The 18,575-nt window shown below is 45.0% G+C and overlaps 2 protein-coding genes across 2 annotated transcripts in view; one reads left to right on the top strand and one right to left on the bottom strand.

Moving 5' to 3' along the window:
- The first annotated feature begins 997 nt into the window (after positions 1-997).
- Positions 998-8,962, top strand: yars1 (tyrosyl-tRNA synthetase 1). Its single transcript, XM_080018307.1, has 14 exons — positions 998-1,139; positions 1,993-2,068; positions 2,198-2,344; positions 3,279-3,454; positions 3,940-4,069; positions 4,771-4,851; positions 5,378-5,470; positions 5,570-5,705; positions 5,886-5,971; positions 6,059-6,194; positions 6,295-6,431; positions 7,019-7,212; positions 7,489-7,630; positions 8,191-8,962. Exons 2-14 carry the CDS (start codon positions 2,012-2,014, stop codon positions 8,299-8,301), a joined length of 1,626 nt encoding a protein of 541 aa, XP_079874433.1. The 5' UTR covers positions 998-1,139; positions 1,993-2,011; the 3' UTR covers positions 8,302-8,962.
- A 1,230-nt stretch (positions 8,963-10,192) lies between these two features.
- Positions 10,193-18,575, bottom strand: part of nhsl3 (NHS like 3) — a gene marked incomplete at its 5' end in the record, with an annotated part of 32,694 nt that continues 24,311 nt past the window's right edge. The window contains 8 exons of the mRNA XM_080020707.1: positions 10,193-10,334; positions 10,812-14,172; positions 14,285-14,470; positions 14,643-14,809; positions 14,933-15,040; positions 15,940-16,087; positions 16,178-16,218; positions 16,440-16,598. Coding sequence (XP_079876833.1) covers positions 10,294-10,334; positions 10,812-14,172; positions 14,285-14,470; positions 14,643-14,809; positions 14,933-15,040; positions 15,940-16,087; positions 16,178-16,218; positions 16,440-16,598 — 4,211 coding nt within the window. The 3' untranslated portion in view covers positions 10,193-10,293. The remainder of the gene's footprint in view (positions 10,335-10,811; positions 14,173-14,284; positions 14,471-14,642; positions 14,810-14,932; positions 15,041-15,939; positions 16,088-16,177; positions 16,219-16,439; positions 16,599-18,575) is intronic.

Below are 18,575 nucleotides of genomic sequence, written 5' to 3'. Positions count from 1 at the left end.
TTGTGCATCGTGACATCCTGACATTGTGACATCCTGGCCTTGGTACGTAAAAACATAACATTACCATAGATTAAATGAACATATTACTTATACTCACGTACTCCTATGACCATCGCTGATGGATCATTTGTAGATATTGATCTTTTACTATGGAGATTAGTGAGTTAGGAATCGTTTTCAGTCAGCGTTCAGTTGATCGCTGACCTAAAGGCACAGCCAAAAGTTTATTGCCTGTAAAATGTTACAACAAAAATGACTGGAAGGCATGGAAGGCCTTTCTTGGCAGTTCACTCCCATTAGTTCTGGCTTGGTTTTTTTTTTTTTTTTTTTTTAATATAAAAACAAATCAAATAATATCGAATTATTCTCTGAGGTAAGTTAAGGTAAGTTTCATTAAGGAGGATTTAAATGTATATTTAATGCAACACAGACAATTATATTATTTAATTATAGAAGAAAATTCTATGATATAATAATAATAATAATAATAATAATAATAAGAGAACCCGAGTCGTGATTGTGCGCCCGGCAGCCCGAGCACCTCGTGTCGATTACGCGCATTGTAGTATTGCAGGTATTATTATTATTATTATTATTTTTGTTTAGCTTGTAGCTTATCGTGCGTGATCGCCGGGTGTCGTGACATTTCACTGCGCACTCGTACGACCGCGTGTGGAGGCGTCCGCGCCGCGTAACCGCTCGGACCTTGAGCCGCGAAGCTCCACCGCTCGCACGCTGCCCGCGCGGAGGGGGAGCGCGGCCCGGGCGAGGCGGCGCCGCAAGGCCGCCCCCTAGCGGCCGCGCCGCAAGGCCGCCCCCTAGCGGCCGCGCCGCAAGGCCGCCCCCTAGCGGCCGCCGAGGGCGACGCTCGGAGCGTTGGAACTCGGCGCTCGATTGCTTTGGAGCCTCGCGCGCGTCGCAGTCGATCGCAGAGCGGAAAGCCCGAGCTGACGCAACACGCTGACAGGACCGACCGGCTCCTGCCCGCCTGCCCGCCCGCCTCCTGCCCGACCGGCTCCTGCCCTCTGCCCGCCCGCCTCCCGCCTCCCGCCTCCCGCCCGCCCGCCCCGCTCCTAGCCGCCCCGCTCCCCGCTCGTCAGAAAGCGTCGGTCCGCGATTGGTGACGGCGGAGCTTCCAGGTACGTGAATATCCCCGCTACCCGGGGACGGTCGCTCAGCAGGTAGAGCTGGTGGTCTAGTGATCTACAGGTCGCTGGTTCCATCCCAGGCTCCTCCTGCTAGCGTGCTGTAGTGTCCTTGAGCAAGACACTCGGCCCCTCATTGCTCCCGGTGGCTGCGTCCGTCGGTGTTTGAGTAATTGTAAGTCGCTTTGGATAAAGGCGTCTGCGTCATGAAATGTAATGTAATGTCAAATGTTGTGCGTTGCGGGGGTCCGCGTTTTGGCCGCTCTACCGGAGCGCTCGCCGGGCTACGCTCAGCTACACATGGTTAGCAACCGTGTCCGTTCGCCCAGAGAGCGGCTAATGGCTTCACTTCACGGATGAAGTGAATGGACAACTGTGACCCACTACAGAAGTACATTTTTTCCGGCCTTAACTCGCTGGCGTGTCCGATGACATTCAATGTTAAACGTTAAGGCCTATTCTATGCAGGCAATTCTAGCTTTGTTTGACGAGTTATTGTCTACGACCAAATCCTTCTGGTCTCTTATTTGGGCTCTATGTTTCTTCTATTCTGTTTGTATTTATTTATTGCTGTATTAGTGGAGGTTATATTTTGTTCCTTACCGTTAGGTTTAGTGTCTATTTTCACATTTAATCATGTACAGTTAATTGTAACCGATGTCATCGTGTATTTCCACACTTTTCCATATATTTGCCATTTTCTGTTATTATATTTTTGCTTTATTTATTGCTTTATCATTATTATTTGCCTTTTTGAACGTAAGATGTTGCTGAAACTGCAATTTCCCTGTGGGAATGATCTGTCTTATCTGTCTCCTCTGTCTTATCTGTTTATCTGTCTTGTCAGTCAGAAGGCCACAGGCGCCATGGCAAAACAGATGAGCGCAGATGAGAAGTACAATCTTATCACACGGAATCTGCAGGTAGGTCACACTCCAAAACACCTCTCACATGTATCTTTCCATGGGTGGCGTCCCGATCTTATCGATCCAAGGCGCTATGCTGATTTACAGGTTCTTTTTTCTTTTTCTCTCGTCATTTGCACACCACAGGAGGTCCTTGGCGAGGAGAAGCTGAAGCAGGTTCTCCAGGAGAGGGAGCTGAGGGTGTATTGGGGCACGGCCACCACGGGCAAACCCCACATCGCCTACTTCGTCCCCATGGCCAAGATAGCAGACTTCCTCAAGGCCGGATGTCAGGTGGGCGGATCCGTCCATTCAATTTCTCCTTGGGGATGACTAAAGTGTTATTATCTTATCTCATGCAGGATCCCTACCAGGTACCTGAATCTCATCCTCCAGAAATTTAAGCACTGGAATACCTTGAAAATAGCCCCCTTTTTGCTGATGTGCTTGAAAAGTCCTTGGAAAAATATGTCATCATTGAAAATCCAGTGAAATTCCCCCTGGTTTTGTTTTGCAAAATCGCAAACATGATAAAATGTTTCGAGAATCTCCTTTACAACATAGAGTATGGGTAAATTTAATCCAGCATGGTTGCTAATAAATACGTATAATGGTAGAGTACAATGAGATTAATAATAGATAGATAAAGATAGATAGATATACTAATATAAATATTAGACAGTGAGACTAACATATGATAACAATATTATATTTTAATTAATAAAGATCACATTGAAAATGTATTGTATTTGTTTTGTGTGAAGTCCTTGAAAATGAAAGAAATGTGCTTTCAAAAAGTACAAAAAAGTAAAAAGTCCTTGAATTAAATTTTATAATGCCAGAATGAACCTTGCTCATAGAGTTATCTATACACCCCTTCCCCCTCTCCTGCCGTGTGCAACTGACAAAAAAAAAATAAACCTGTAAATCAGCATAGCGTCTTGGATCGATAAGATCATGATGCCACCCATGGAAAGATATGTGGGTGTGGTGTTTGGAAGTGTGACTTACCTGCAGATTCTGTGTGATAAGACGGAACTTCTCATCTGCGCTAATTGGTTCTGCCGTGGCGCCTGTGGCCTTCTGATAGATGGATGATGGATGGATGATGGATGGATGGATAGATAGATAGATGGGTAGATAGACAGACTATACCTACATCTGCTTTTCAATAATGTTTTTGTTATTATTGATGCAGATATTAAACCTTTTCTCTTGTTTTGCTCAGGTGACCATCCTCTTTGCGGACTTGCACGCCTTCCTGGACAACATGAAGGCTCCCTGGGAGCTCCTGGAGCTCAGGGTACAGTATTACGAGCAGATTATCAAGGCCATGTTGGAGAGCATCGGTGTGCCGCTGGATAAACTCACGTTTGTCAAAGGGACACAATTCCAGCTGAACAGGTCAGCCACACCCACGCAGACGACTACTACTACTACTACTACTCTCTTTTACTCTTTTTTTTTTTTTATGGTACCACCACAAAATAAAAGTTCTCTTAAATGATTGGTTAAGAATTCGGTTGAACCCAGGCGCAATGAAGTCACATGGTCTGAAGTAATTCATTTAAATGATAAATTTAGTATATGGAAAACGTGTGACCGAGGATATATTCATGAAGTCAAATATCTTTGTATCGTATTATGGATTAACCGTGTTGACATTATGGAATGTTATGAGGTGAATTTGCAGGTTTGCTTATTGACTTTTGTACATTTTGCTTGGCTGAGGTGTTGTGTAAAATGATGGTCTGTATAACAGTACAAGTCAGTGTTTTATTAGGGTGTGCAATTGGGGAAAAATACCCCCACAAGCCTTTATTAAAACTGACTTTGCCATGCATCTCTTTCACTCTCTCTCTCCCTCCCCTGCCCTCCCCTCCCTCCAGAGACTACACCCTGGATGTGTATCGCTTATCATCCAAGGTGACGGAGCACGATGCCAAAAAGGCTGGCGCTGAAGTCGTCAAGCAGGTGGAGCACCCGCTGCTGAGCGGCCTGCTTTACCCATTGCTACAGGTAACGTCAGTCTCTTCATAAGTATCTTAAGGAAATCTGTGGCCCAATAATATCCACCGAATGTTAAAGGCTTCAAATCACAATCAGGCAGCGATATTGATTGCTGCCTTATTATCGCTTGTTTTATCTCAGTGGTTTCATTTTGGAGAAATTAGAAACAATGTTAAAGAGAATTTACCAAAAAGGAAACACCCGTCCTATAGCATGTTTGCTATAAGCCGTAATAATAGTCGTAAAAATCAGGACAGCTAATTATTTGATGGGACTCTTATCAATTGTAGTGGACAGCATCCTCTTACCAATCATTAATGAAGCTTCTTGTCCCATCCCAATCAAAGCTGATTGTCTGTAACTGTGATTGTCTGCAAAATGGTCAGTGAAGCGCCGGTGCAGCTCCTGGATATCTTTATGCATCGTCATTTCATCGGTTCAACTGCTTTAACTCCTCGAGCTAGACCTGAAAACCAATTCTGTCGGTGAAGATGAGATAACAGGAAAACAAGGAATAGCTTTGAAATTGTCCAGTGATCTCGATCTGAAGCGGTTTCCTCCACGGCCCTTTTAGGAAGTTGCTCTAGTTCTACGCACATTCTCATTTGGTTTTCATACATCCAAACCTCTTGCACAGACAGACCTGTGCACCCTTTAGAAATGAAGCTCCAGTCCAGATATGCAGCTGTGCGTTCTGTCTCCAACCGCAGGCTCTGGATGAGCAGTATCTGAAGGTGGACGTCCAGTTTGGGGGAGTCGACCAGAGGAAGATATTCACCCTGGCGGAGAAGGTACTTTCTCTCTCCCTACGTTGCTTCGCCTTCGCCTCCAATCCTCCGACACGCTCTGTCATGTTGAATTAATTAAATTAGACCTGCAATTAACCACTAAATTCATAAGCAAAATTCGCTTAATTACTTTGTCATTTTTCAATATGTAACAAAGGCTGAAGTCAATATTTTGGCGAACTTGTGAACGGACATTTTCTATATGCATCTTAACATTTTCACGCTTGTTTCACGCTTCATCGCTTGTTTTTTTTTTTCTATATGATTTATTAACTGTTGATCAATTAATTGTTCGTTCCATTAATCATTTCTTCTCTACAATGAATCAAAGTTGAATCTGTTTATTTCAACAGTACATTTACATATACAAGACATTTGTCTCAGTAAGGATAGGAGGATTGCTGTACAGACAATAACAATAATAAAATAATCAAATAAAAATAAAATATACCGAATATACAAAATGTGATTCTATGCATTAGATATATTCAATTCAAATGTGTACCAGTGACTTTCAATCTGTCCCCAGTACTTACCAACTCTGGGCTATGCCAAGCGCTCCCACCTGATGAACCCCATGGTGCCGGGGCTGACGGGGGCCAAGATGAGCTCCTCAGAAGAAGTAAGAACAAAAAGTCTTCTTTCTATCCAGCAGAAGAAATAGGTTAATATCTCTCTAGACGATGGGCATGCGACTGATTCATCTGCACACGGTTGCAAGGAGTCCAAGATAGACCTGTTGGACAAGAAGGAGGACGTGAAGAAGAAGCTGAAGAAGGCCTTCTGCGAGCCGGGCAACATCCAGAACAACGGAGTCCTCTCCTTCATCAAGCACGTGCTCTTCCCCCTGCACGGAGGTACAGAGCTTCTTCCTCATATAGACATCTGTAGACTGAAGCTACAGTGGTCAAGTTATATCACTTTTTTTGGTAATACATTATTATGTTAATTGAATAATTGCACCAGCCTCACATCTTAATAAATCAGTTTAAAATTATTTGTACGGGGATTGATGCTCGGTAACGGTTCCATTTCAGAGTTCAGCATCAAAAGAGACCCCAAGTGGGGCGGAGAGAAGGTCTACGGCACGTTCGAGGAGGTGGAGAAGGACTTTGCAGAGGAGGTACGAAAGAGAGATAGAAGGAACGGATGCGAATCCCTCCGTGCCTTTAAAGTCTCTGGCCTGACAGTGGTGACCGTTTTGTTCCAGACAATCCACCCAGGGGACCTAAAGGCCTCCGTGGAGGTGGCGCTAAACAAACTGCTGGACCCCATCAGGAAGAAGTTTGAGTCCCCCGAGCTCCGCAAGCTGTCCAACGACGCCTACCCCGACCCCTCCAAGAACAGTCAGTACCAAGCCATCAGTGTCAGAAGCGTGAGTGAGCGTCCAACCACTCAGCATGTAACTGCACTAAATAATACGTCTGCTCGTATTTGGGTGACCAGAGGCTGCAGGAAAGGGGGCGAAAGCTGGCGGAGGAGGAGGAGGAGGAGGAGGAGGAGGAGGAGGAGGAGGTGAGGAGGATGAGCTGGTGCCCTCCAGGCTGGACATCAGGGTGGGGAAGATCCTCAGCGTTGAGAAGGTAGGGTACCACGAAAGATCCCATGTCTCAAAATAGAAGAGAACTTGATGGTAGCTGAAGTCACTTCAAAGATTATACTTGAAGTGGCTCATTCCAAAGCGGTGGATACAAAACTGTTTCCACTGAAAACTCTGTACCACCAAAAAAATGAAAATGCCTTGAAATATCCTAGGATTGTCCTCTTGACCGTTCATCCTAGCTCCTTCCTAGCTTGCGGTCTGTCTGTCCCGTTTACCCACCATTGGAAGTCAAGTGTATTTGGAGGCTGCAGGCTATGTCCACAACTCATCACGAGTCAGTTTGGTCGAAGAAAAAATATTTTGAATCAAAATATAAAAATATGTTTGTATATAGATTAAATGAATTCCATTCAAATGTGATTGGATTTTAATTATATTTGGGAATGTTGTGTTTTGCCGTGTTTTTGTACATAATCTCTGCATACCGTTAGAGGGAGCTTGCGTACCACAGTTTGGGAAAGACTGTTAACTAAACTATTTATTTTCTGTATAGATTTGTTCTTCAGTTTTTATTTTATATTTATAATTTTTTTTAATTCGTTTTTTTTTTTTTTGTTTTTATCTCAGCACCCGGAAGCCGACTCTCTGTACTTGGAGAAGATCGACGTCGGGGAGGCGGAGCCGAGGACGGTGGTCAGCGGCCTGGTGGCCTATGTTTCCCAGGACGAGCTGCAGGACAGGACGGTGCTGTTGCTATGCAACCTGAAGCCCCAGAAGATGCGCGGCATCGAGTCGCAGGCCATGCTGCTGTGTGCCTCTGTGTGAGTGTTTAAAAATGACATCACATCATGTCATTTAGCAGATGCTTGTGTGCAAAGCGACTTACAATAAGCACATTTGTCACAGTACCAAACCGCTGTATGTCACAGCCGCAGCCAACTTAACATTCTCTAGAAACAAGCAGTACTAGTAGAGTTGAAGAGGTTTTTGTTATGGTAATGAAAGTTTAAAAAGTAGAAATACACACACGCCAACATTTCAGTTTCCCTCAACGTTCTCTCTTTGTATTTGACTGTTTTCGATTGGCTGATTACCAGGGAAGGGGATCCAAGGAGGGTGGAGCCACTCGACGCCCCGGAGGGGTCATCGCCAGGGGAGCGTGTCTTTGTAGAAGGTTACGAGGCGTGCAAGCCGGACGACAAACTCAACCCAAAGAAGAAGGTGTGGGAGAGACTACAGGTAAGCTTTGGTCACAGCCTCCCACTGGTCGAGGAACCTCTGGAATGTTCGATTAGAATTTGAGAAAGTCATGGAATTAGCTTTGGCCGTGGAATATCATGGGATTTTGAGTCTTCTTACTGCATTTTGTTATAGTGAATACAGCTTTTATACCATTTTTCTTCTGGTTTAGACACCTTTCCCTCACTACCACCTACGTGTTTTAAATGACTAAGTTACATTTCCTGATACAGGCTGATACAAAATGCTGAAGGAAGTCATCTTTCTCATTCCCATGGAGTAAAAAGTCAATGACTACTTTCTTTATGCATTTCATTACTTATTTGTGGAATTTGTTTAGGAGGGGGGGGGGGGACTCCTTTAGGGAACAAAAACTTCAGCTCATTATCATAGCTATGGTGTAGTGACTTAATTGTTCCTATTCCATAACACTTAGATAGAGCATAGATGGCTATCAATTAAGATTAGAATGGAGAGCTTTATGAATGTTATCTCCCATATGCATACTACTCATATTGGTTCAAATTGCAGTAATGCCGTGTTCTCCTCCTTCCACCTAGGTCGACCTGAAGGTCTCGCAGGAGTGTGTGGCACAGTGGAAGGACAAGCATCTAATGACCAAACTGGGACGGATCACCTGCAAGACACTCAAAGGAGGCAACATCAGCTAAGAGACGCATGGCCGTAAACTGCTGCTACTGCCAGAGAGCAGGCGGAACCCTGTCTCCATCGCGACCATAACTTCATCACAAAAACGTAATCGCCTTCTCAGAAACACCAAGCGGAGGTGTGGGTGTTGATGCTGAACTTCTCAGCATCATGGGACTTAATGCATTTGGCTGCTCCTTGCTTTGTGTGGAAAACTGTTAATAATGCATCTGATAATAAATTAATTCAACATGCGATGTTACCAATCAAACTAAATGTAAAGTAATGCCACATATTACCAATACTCTTTTAAAGAACATGTTTTTTGCATCTAGGAATTAATTCCTTTAATATGGCCTTTTGTTCTCTGTGCGTTAGCTGGGAATAATAGGACAAATTATGTGGAATACCTCACGTTGGGGGGGGGGAGGGAAATGATGCTTTTCCTGGTATAAAAAAAATATATTCTGTGCTTTGAAATGCCTTCAGGTCATTGTTGGGTCAATAGCTTATCTGCCAGTCTTTATTAAGGTTTAATGAACACAAACGGTTCCAGACATTACATTATATGAAAACCTCAATAAGCCATGTGTTATAACACACAGAGCCGTCAATAACGGGGTATTGGTGTACAGAAATCAATATTGCACAATCTCTCAATAAATCAAATTTGCTTGAATCCTGTTATCTGTTTCTGTTTGAATATGCCATAAAAAGTGTAGGACACAAGAGAAAAACTGTAAAAATAGGCAAAATATTTTAGAGAAAAGCAGGGTAGTCTGAAGTATGACGTAAGGCACACATTAGCCTTGTGTTTAAATAAACTAAACAAAGCATTTTTGTTAATAAAGGTTTATTTATAGATGTAATAAATGTACATTATTCTTTTGAATCATCGAATAATTCTGCAGGAGTTTTTTGTGCAAAAAAAGGTATAAAGGGTGGGCTAGATTTTCCACCACACAGGTTTGGGCAAACTTGCGAATATTAAGACTTAAGATTATTTCACGTTCCTGAAGGGAATAAAATAACGCCTGTAAAATTTAAGCCTACTCCAGTGTATCAGTCTTCGGGGCTGGTGTTTACAGTCCACATCCACCAAAACTGGTATTTCATTTAGGTGTGTTTTTTTTTTTGAAGGAATATGTGATGTCGCTGCGGGGGACAACACAGGAATAAATAGCGGTGGTGTATTGTATTTATAGTGTGGTCTGGATAAAAATAAACACACACCATGGTGATGACCTCTACCATAGTAAAGAAAAAGATTGTGCATGTTGTGTGTAGAAGCAGGTAATTAAAATGCCCTACCGAAAACGCTCTCATCTAAATATTAACAGCTCATCTATTGTAGCTTTACAAAAGTGCCTTTTTTCTCATACAATCGGAAAACAACAAATCGTTTATAGTGAATAGGTGGCATCCCCTTCCTCGCAAGCGCCACCGCTGACATTGTTTCACCACCAACTGGAGGATTGACTCCAGCTGAGGAAAACAATGGTTTTCACCATGATGAATATGTAACAAGGAGCTGGAAAGCTTTTGTGATCACCCCTGTGTAAATATCAGACATCAGAATAATGTATTACACCAAGACTGTTGCAGATGAATTACTAGATGATCAGCCTCTTGGTACGGTACACATTTCCTTTTCACCTCCGGTAAGCGCTGTTTCAATATTTACACTCCAGCTGCAGAAGACAAATAAACTATCTTAGAAAAGTATCTCAGAATAAAGCTATCATAGGAAATTGGGACCGAAACATTTTTTTCTCTTCTTTTTTTTTTTTTTTTTGCATAAATACGTTGGAGGGCCATTTCAGGCTAAGGCTGTTGAAAAGACTTTGCACACAAGAACGCTCAAGGGTGGTTGAGGTTTAAATGTCTCTCTTTGCAGGGTCGTCTCTCCGGGGTGTCTCTGGCTGAAGTTTCTCCGCTCCGTCCACGTCGCAGTTCTTGCTCCGTTCCTCTGGCGCGGACGATCGTCTTCTCTTTGAGGCGTCGCAAATCTCTCCTTAAAAAAGTGTTTCTATTGTGTCTGGCATCACAGTGGTGGCTGGAGGGGAAAAGGACACGACAAGGTTACAGAACACGGTTACGCTAATAGACATGTCCCGTCCTCAGGACTAATTCAGTTGATTAGATGTGATCACAGGCTTTGGGTTTCATAGCTTGAAGCACATGCCTACAAATCTGACTGAACGAAACGGACAAGCAATTAAAATGTTGTGTTTTGTTTGAGGGTTTTTTTGTGCTTCTCTGTGTGTTTGTATTTCTAATAACTATATTCATGGTAATGCTTATATTAGCTTTTTGTCGTTTGTGCAAGTCAAGAAAGGGGCATCATTGCTATTGATCAATAAGCAGTGAATCAGCCTTGATCAAATGTAAAATATTCTCATGGAGTAGTGTCTTCCTTTATTTTCATACTAAGGCCATCGTATCATATAAATGATCTGAAAGCAGGAATTTAAAGGACACACAAATAACAACAAATGAATTTGGGATCATAAATAATTGACGCAATTCTTACTTGTTTCCGTTGGGGATACTTTGTGTCCTGTAGGTTGTACTGTTGCTTTGTGTGAGGGACTGGTGCTTCCATGGGCTGGCTTCTTAGCCACCGGTGGTGGCACTTTATCACACTTCACCCCACCGTTAGACATAGCAGCAGCTTTTGTTTTGTCAGAAACCCGTATTAGTTCAGCCACCAAGCTTTGTTTGAGATCTCCCTGAGCTTCAGGAGATGAAGCGAGTATGGTTTCAATGACAACCTTTTTTGTGCTTCTGGAGAAGATAAAGCTGGCCGTTGAGGCTGGGGACTTGGGTAAGTTGCCTCCTTCAGTTGACTTGGGGTATGGAGTCCCTCCCGCCTCGCTAAAGCTGCTACTGATGGATGACCTCAGGCCAAGTCTGGATGGGAGGCCATCTCTTGAAGTCATTGCTGCGGTTTTCATACGGATGGCCTCCTGCAATCGCATAGAAGGACTGTTCAGTGGCACAGAGGATGTTTTCACAGTATGAGTTGGCGACTTTAAGGACAGGGACTTGCGTATAGGCTTTTGTGGAATGCTTTGGGGTCCTGGGGTGGGAATTGGAACATTCTGCTGAGCTGGAGCAACCCCATTTTGTGACTTCTTGTCCTCTGGGGGAGGAATCAGCTGATCTTCAACCATGCTGACCGATCTGAGACGAACCATCTGAAGCAGGGAGGGGGTGACCAGGGGGATGTTGGCATCCTCTTTAGGAATTGGTACACTTTTGTGCCGTGACAGGAGCTCCTTGCTCTTTGTGTCTCGTTTTGCTAGACTGGGCTGCCTTCTAAAAGTCACACCAGGGGATTGGACCTCAGCTGGTGGAGGGGGTGACAGCGGGACACTGATTGGAGGTGAAATTGGGGCACTGACAGGGGGCTTGAGGGGAGTTTTATCTTCAGTTTGTGTAGGGGGTGGCGGGAGGACACTTTTTGCGGGCTCTAGAGTAGAGTTCGATAGTGGCATCTCTGTAGATGTTATAGGTGGTGGGGGAGGAGGAGCCTCCATTGGTGGAGGTGGCACGCTCTCTGGCAGGGATGAAATATTCAGTAATGGTCTGTAGGTCTCTGTGTCAGTGGAGTTGACCTCATGACCTTGTGTGACCTCCTGTGACCTTGTCACTTCCTCAGATGTTTGGGGCACACTGACGGGCAAAACTGCATTTTCTTCATTCACAACTTCTCTTCTGTCAGATATATGTTTTATTGTCACCTTCACTTCCTCTGTACCTGCAACTGGCTGGTCTGGGACCTCCGTTTTGGTGATGAAATGGTCAAGAACATCTGATAAAATGTCTGACACAAACAGTGGAGGAGGAGGAGGGAAGTCCAATTCATCCCCTCCTTCAAAGACCAAGTCCCCTTCTAAGGGAGGTGGAGGCGGTGGCCAGCAAGCCTCAATAACAGTGCTCTCTTCCTGTACCCCTTCTAACTCCTCAGTCGGAGGGGTTGATATGGATGAAGGAGGTGTCTTTCTGTAGGGAGGAGGTTTAGGGTGATAGGCGGGTGGAGGAGATGGTGGAGGTGACTCCTTAACTTTGGGGGCATCAACAGTAAGTGTCTGCAAGGATGTCATCTCCCTCCTCTCCATCACATCCTCACTCTTATAAACTGGAACCTCAGCTCCAGGTTGTGACGAAGATGTATGATTTTCTTCAGCCATATGAACTTTTATAACAATGCTGTTACATTTTACCTGCTGCTGCTCGTCTACTGACTTCTCTGCTGACAATGACTCTTCCCTAATTGTCCCTGACATGGTTCCCCACATGACAGGAAGGGGCTCATTATTTAGCGTCTCCTGTGTTTCTGTGTCCTTGGCCAATTGCTCTGTATTTTGACAGTCTCTACTATCAATCTCCTGGCTTACACTTTCTGCAACTACCTCTAGCGATGTCCTAGAGTCTTCTGGAAAGACTCTTTCTTTGCTCTCTGATGATTGTATCACGGCCAGACTCTCTGCCTCTTCAGTTGCTTCAGGCTTTTCCCCAAGCTTCCGAAAGGGGCTCTCCATTACGGGTTGCCCCGTTGTCGGTAGATGAGACAGTCTGCTGATTTTTGGGCCACAAAGGAGTTCAACAGTGCGTCTGTTGTGAGCCCATGTTTCCGGAGGTGGGGGACATGGTGCTTTGACCTTAGGAGATGGTGGAATATTGAACAACTCCCTGATTGTTGTGCTAGTAGATGAAGGAGCAAAGTTAATATGTGTGGTCTTCTCAGTTGCAGCAACGCAGGGGGGTGATTCTTGTTGAAGTGGGCTGGGGCTGTTGGCTGAGGCCTCTTGGTTGACAAGATCAGAAGTAGCTGATGACAGAGAAGTAAGAGAGGAGGAAGCTGAAGCTGCTGAGGAGGAGGCCCGAGACCCAGACCTTTCTGGCTTGACTGGTTTCCTCTTCAGTTTGTCTGGTGAGGTTGGGGAGATTCCTTTCGAGGAGAGTGTTGGTGTGCCACTCTGACTGGAGTATCCACTAGAGGGGGACATGGTCCTTTCAAATTTATCCCCATCTGAGGGAGTTTTCTGTGGAGAACTGCTGGGTTCTGACAGTCGCTCAGGTGGTTTAACAGCTGCACCAGCAGAGTCCTGTGAAGGGCTGAAAGAACCAGAGGAGACTGAAGATCTGAAGTCATTCAGAGACCTGGAGCCAGATATAGATTCAGGTTCCTCCTTAATGTTCACTGCATTCCCGTCCTTTGATGAGACATCTTCAGCTGCACATTTCATCCTGTCATTATACAGAGAGTTTGTTCTCCTTGGGGGTGCCGGTGGGAGCTTGGTCTTCATAACAGATAGACTTCGAGCTTGGGATCGGCTGTTCTTCATACTCTCTGCAGGGGCTGTCCCTACCACCTCAGACTCAGACCCTTGACCTTTACCAGGACTCACACTCTTACTGCTAAGGCTGCTAACCCAGCTCACTGAGCTGCGAAGGCTCACATGGTCCTGGTCTCCCCCTAGCGTCTGCTGGCTTCCCTGCACAGTGAGGCTCCCTGAGTTAACAATCCCAGTATTCTGCTTAGAGGACATGGGGGAGGAGTTTGATATAATGGTCTCTGAAGATTGTGACTGAGTCCGGTCAGTTCCGGAAATTGTTGTAGTTATCGGCCTGGAGTTTTGGTAATCATCAGTATTAGAACCGTCTCCCTCCGATCTTCTTGAAGAAGCGGGACTCACTGATAAGTCCACGGATGCCAAGCTGCTTTTGCTTACTGTGTGAACGCTCCCAGAATGATTAGCGTTGCTTCCAAGGGTTCGGCTACTACTGCGGTCGATCTGAATGACTTCAACAGAAGCTGGAAGGACGGCGTTAGGGATGATCTTAGACAAATATGTAGCCTGGGGAGAGATGGACATCACCGGACCCTAGAATCATATGAGACACCGTATTCAATAAGAGATTTAAATACGAGCAACTGATTTTGGAACTACTGACTCATATCCACAACAAACTCAATACATGTGATGTTTCTCTGACCTGAGGCTCAAGAAGGAAGCCAAATGTTGAGGAGGAGGTGGTCATGCCAGGGACAGCGAGAGACTTGGGCCTCTGGCCAATTGTCAGGAGGTAATGAGAGCCAAGGCCCTGGTGGCTGAAGGGCTGGTCCTCCTGGTACACTACCTGGAGGTGGTTCCTAAGTAGTTGATCCTCTCTGGACACATGCTGAGGAAAAAATAATGAGGTAAAAAACTATTCAGTTTCTCTCAGTCACTTTCTAAAATGGTGGATGATTCTTAAATCCTTCTCACATGACAACTGGCAAGGAAGCAAAAAAGATAATACTTGTTTGAGTGATAGAAGGTGAGGAAACAGGAAAATATTGGCAGAAACTCACCTCCAGATCTGCAAGACGCACCTTCGCACCCTCCTGCCTGGACACTAGACACTCTCCATTGATAGTAGGGATGACATCAACAGTAGATTGGCCGTCATCAACCTGTTGATCCCTGCTGGTGAGCTGGCTAGAAGGAACCTGCTGGAATGTGGAGCTTCTATGCAGTGCTGTAAAGAGGATGAGCGGATATTTAGAAAAAAGTACAACCACAGCCACACCCTGACAAACTATTATATCCATTGTTTTTGTTTGTTCTTTATCAGTCTTTTGAATTGATATTGAGGACATACCTAGCTCTCTCTGCACCTGGTGCGGTATACCCATGATGGTCGTCCTCCTGTTCCTCTTTTTGCACTTATCGGTCCTCTTCACTGGATTCAGAGGCTTGAATGTGGAACCTGGGAGAACACGTGTGATGAACAGATAAAATAATAAATACAGCTCAGAGTCATGTAGCAGGGACTTTTCAAACACATCTCTTACATCTAAAACACATTAATTTTAAGTCAAAAACACCAATTATAAATCATCTGAAGTACATTCGCCCCAAGTGACTATATCAAGGGCAAAGGCAAATAGATTTAACTATCCACACAAAATCCAAGGGTAGATTTGTTTATAAACCCTTATCAGTCCCACAACGGGAAAACTTGTAATTTCTCTGCATTTACTCATCCTAGTATCTGATGTATCTATCTGAGGGGTTAAGTGTCTTGCTCAAGGACACAGCAGCACGCTACCAGGAGCAGCCTGGGATCGAGGTTGGGAGCAACCTTCTGCTTACTAGACGACCTGCTCGACCTCCTGAGCTACTGCCCCCACAATCATATATATCGTTTCAGATTTATTCACGTCTCTCTAGCTCTCTATCTATATTCTGATTTCCCATAGGATGTGGAAAGACAGACAGCCTTAGGCTCTGAGACACACACACACAGAACTCCATGCTTTTCCCCTCTGGGTATGCTTTGCTAGGCAGCTGCAGTTCCGCTTTTGAATAATTTTCAAAATTTCAGTGTTTGAACTAAACCACAGTGCAATTGAGTGTGCAAGTATTCTTGGCCTGCTTCTCCCTACTACTACAACAACTGCAGAAGCACAACCCGCCAGCCATAAGACCTGCTGCGAGGCCCCTGACCCGCTTCGAAGCAATAAACATAGCAAAGATCAAACTGCGTTTTCAAGTAGGAGGTCCATGATTTGTGTCGTCGATGGATAGTAAGTGAAAACTGTTTTTTAATCATGTCTGAGTCCATCTCCAAGTATGCACACGCATGCACAAACAGCTGTACTGCACCTTGACGGGTCAGCACGGGCCTGGTAGACGTAGCTGAGACCGCAGAGGTGAGTGTGGTCATGGAATTCCCAGTGGGGATTCCGGGCTCCGGAGAACCGCCGCTGTCCTTGGAGCTGAAGTCCTGTTCAGGTCGCAGAGTGTCGGTGGACTGCAGGGTACATGCACAGGAGTTAAGGCTGGGCTTTGTACACACGGCGTAGGAAGTGAAGGGTCATTCAAAGAGTTTTTGTGTACTTACAGCGATGCTCTCATCATCTGAATAGTTCACACCGTTGTATTCTGTCCAAGCAAAAAAGAGAGAAATTTCAGAAAATGTCCTTTGTTTGCGGTTATACTCCGAGCACATGTACTGTACAGTATATTTAGACTGCATTAATGTATTTAGGAATATATACATGAATGCATGTGCTGTATGCATTCATGAGTAGATAAGTAGAAATTATGAGTATGACTTTTATCCCTAGAACGTGGCCCACTGTGTGTGTGTGTGTGTGTCAGACCTTCTTGCTGTAGTATCTTGAGTCCCTCCAGGGCCTCGGTGTGCAGGTCCTCCAGGTACTGGGGCCTGCTGCCCTCGATGAACACGTTCTCCGGGTAGTGCTGTGAGGCCCTGTAGTGGACTGCCAACCCCTTGTGATCCTCATTTCCCTTGTGCCTGGCTGTTGGGTGGAAGCAAGGTGGGGAAGGAGAGAAGGGGTTTTTTTTGGAGAAGAGAGCGAGCAGGGGAAAAAGGACAAAGAGGGAACAGGTGTTCAGTAAGTGCCGTTGTGGGTTACTGTAAAGACAAATGCTTTGTTTGAGTGTTCCAAAACGTATTCTTAGGGCAGAGTATAGACGATTGCACTGGACAGCGCTACCAAAGCTTATGCTTAGTCACATTGCAGTACAACAGAGCTGCAACTGTCTATGCAATGCTGCATAGGGCAACGGTATCTTCATATATTATCATTCAGTGGAAACTTCTCTTTCTCTGTCTCTCTCTCTCGTCTTCACGAGAACGTCTTTACGTTGTTTCCCTTCCGTGTCAATATCTAAAATTCACAATCTAGAACATCACATTTCCATCTGTCATTTGTTTGAGCAGTAAGTGTCACAGACAGTGTTTACAGACAATAAGCTCCACATTGAGCCTCTTGTGCTTCCACTTGGCATCCTTGCCAGGTGCACATATATCTCGGCACCTGTGAGGCGACAAATACTTTCAATCCCTTTTAACCGGCCAGTTTGACCAGCAGGTGCCCCTGCCCTGGCCAGGCCCAGGAAGGTCAACCGTTGTGAACTCCTCGGCTAATCTCTGGCAGCATGCCTCTCCCTCGCTCGCTCTTGTAGGGGGGGGTAAAGTAATCTGGATTGGCGTTGGATAAAGATGCCACTGGACTCCTGCTGCGGATGTCTACTGCATTGCATGGGAACTGCAATGGATGCTGGTTTTTGGAAATGATTGATTCGGCCGCGGTGGACATCTGAAAACAAGATATTTAACCCAAAATGTTTGTTGGGCAATCAATTTATGGATCACCTCTGCCAGACCTCCCGGTCCTGCTTAGATGAAACACGAACCTACATAAGATCACAACATCCCATGTATTATGAGGATCCAAGCGTCTGCCATATTGAAAAACAAGTTTAAATAGTGTTAGGCTAAAGATCTCTGCACTACATGACTTAGGGTCAGGCTTCTATAGTATCACTTACCATTCTCCATACACAAAGTAAACATTGAAAAAAAACACCTGTTAATTGTGTTAAACCCTCCATCCTTCCTCCGGCCCCCCTTGGCTGAATAAAGGCCACTACCAGGAGTCCTGTTTCCCTCCTTTGTCACACTCTGGCCCTCGGTTTTACCTGATTACATAATACGTTTGTGTGTGTTTGATTGTGTTTGCAAAGTTACAGACACAGCCCCCATCCCACTCCTCCCCTCCCATTCTCACAGGTGAGCCAGGCAGCCCCCCCCGCCCCCCCAGACACAATGGCATCATCTGTGTTTGGCTGTGGGAAACTGAAGCAGTCTAAGGAACTGGGAGACCTTTTGGAGTTCTAGAGGCGATGGTGGGTCGTGTTTTGTCACCAGAATTGACAGACTGGCCGTAACAAGACTAAACACCATAATAAATAAGGATATATTATATGGCCCTCAGAATAACAATGTGGTTCCACAACTAACACTCTACAATTCGAGACCCCCGCAGCAGGTTAGGAGCTTTAGGGCAATTAGTAGTTGGGGATTCTTTGCTTAAAAATCAATAAATCCCCTAAATCCCATTATAGAGGACCCCTAAATTCCCCAGCAAAACAAATCCTCTCACGGCACTATTAGCCGAGCCCCTGCAGTGTATGCGGGTGCAAGAGACGGGGAGACAGACGGACGGGGAGACACGGCATCATTTTCTCAAAGTAGCTCTTCTCATTACGACTTCTTGAGCACAACACACACTGTCGTTCATGTCTTCAACAAATATCGAGCACGACTTAAGCAAGACTCACAACCCCACTCATCTTAATACCTGGAACCACTAGTTAAACTTCACAGATTGTGAATCGGTGACAATTTTTACGGGATCCGTATCAATCAGCGTCAAGGACGGAGTCGACAGCGACACTGGCATTGTCACTGCGCAATTTGTTTTGCTCCA

The sequence above is a fragment of the Zeus faber genome (assembly GCF_960531495.2).
Source record: "Zeus faber genome assembly, chromosome: 1".
NCBI lineage: Eukaryota > Metazoa > Chordata > Actinopteri > Zeiformes > Zeidae > Zeus > Zeus faber.
Note: the sequence above shows the minus strand (reverse complement) of the source record. Positions and strands in the feature narration are given on the sequence as shown.

Bases quoted from the DNA above. Each gene is read 5' to 3' on its own strand.
- yars1 (XM_080018307.1), top strand. From the start codon at position 2,012: ATGGCAAAACAGATGAGCGCAGATGAGAAGTACAATCTTATCACACGG. The intron at 2,345-3,278 runs GTGGGCGGATCC...TGTTTTGCTCAG, and splicing joins TCCTCAAGGCCGGATGTCAG to GTGACCATCCTCTTTGCGGA. The intron at 6,195-6,294 runs GTCAGTACCAAG...TTGGGTGACCAG, and splicing joins CCCCGACCCCTCCAAGAACA to AGGCTGCAGGAAAGGGGGCG.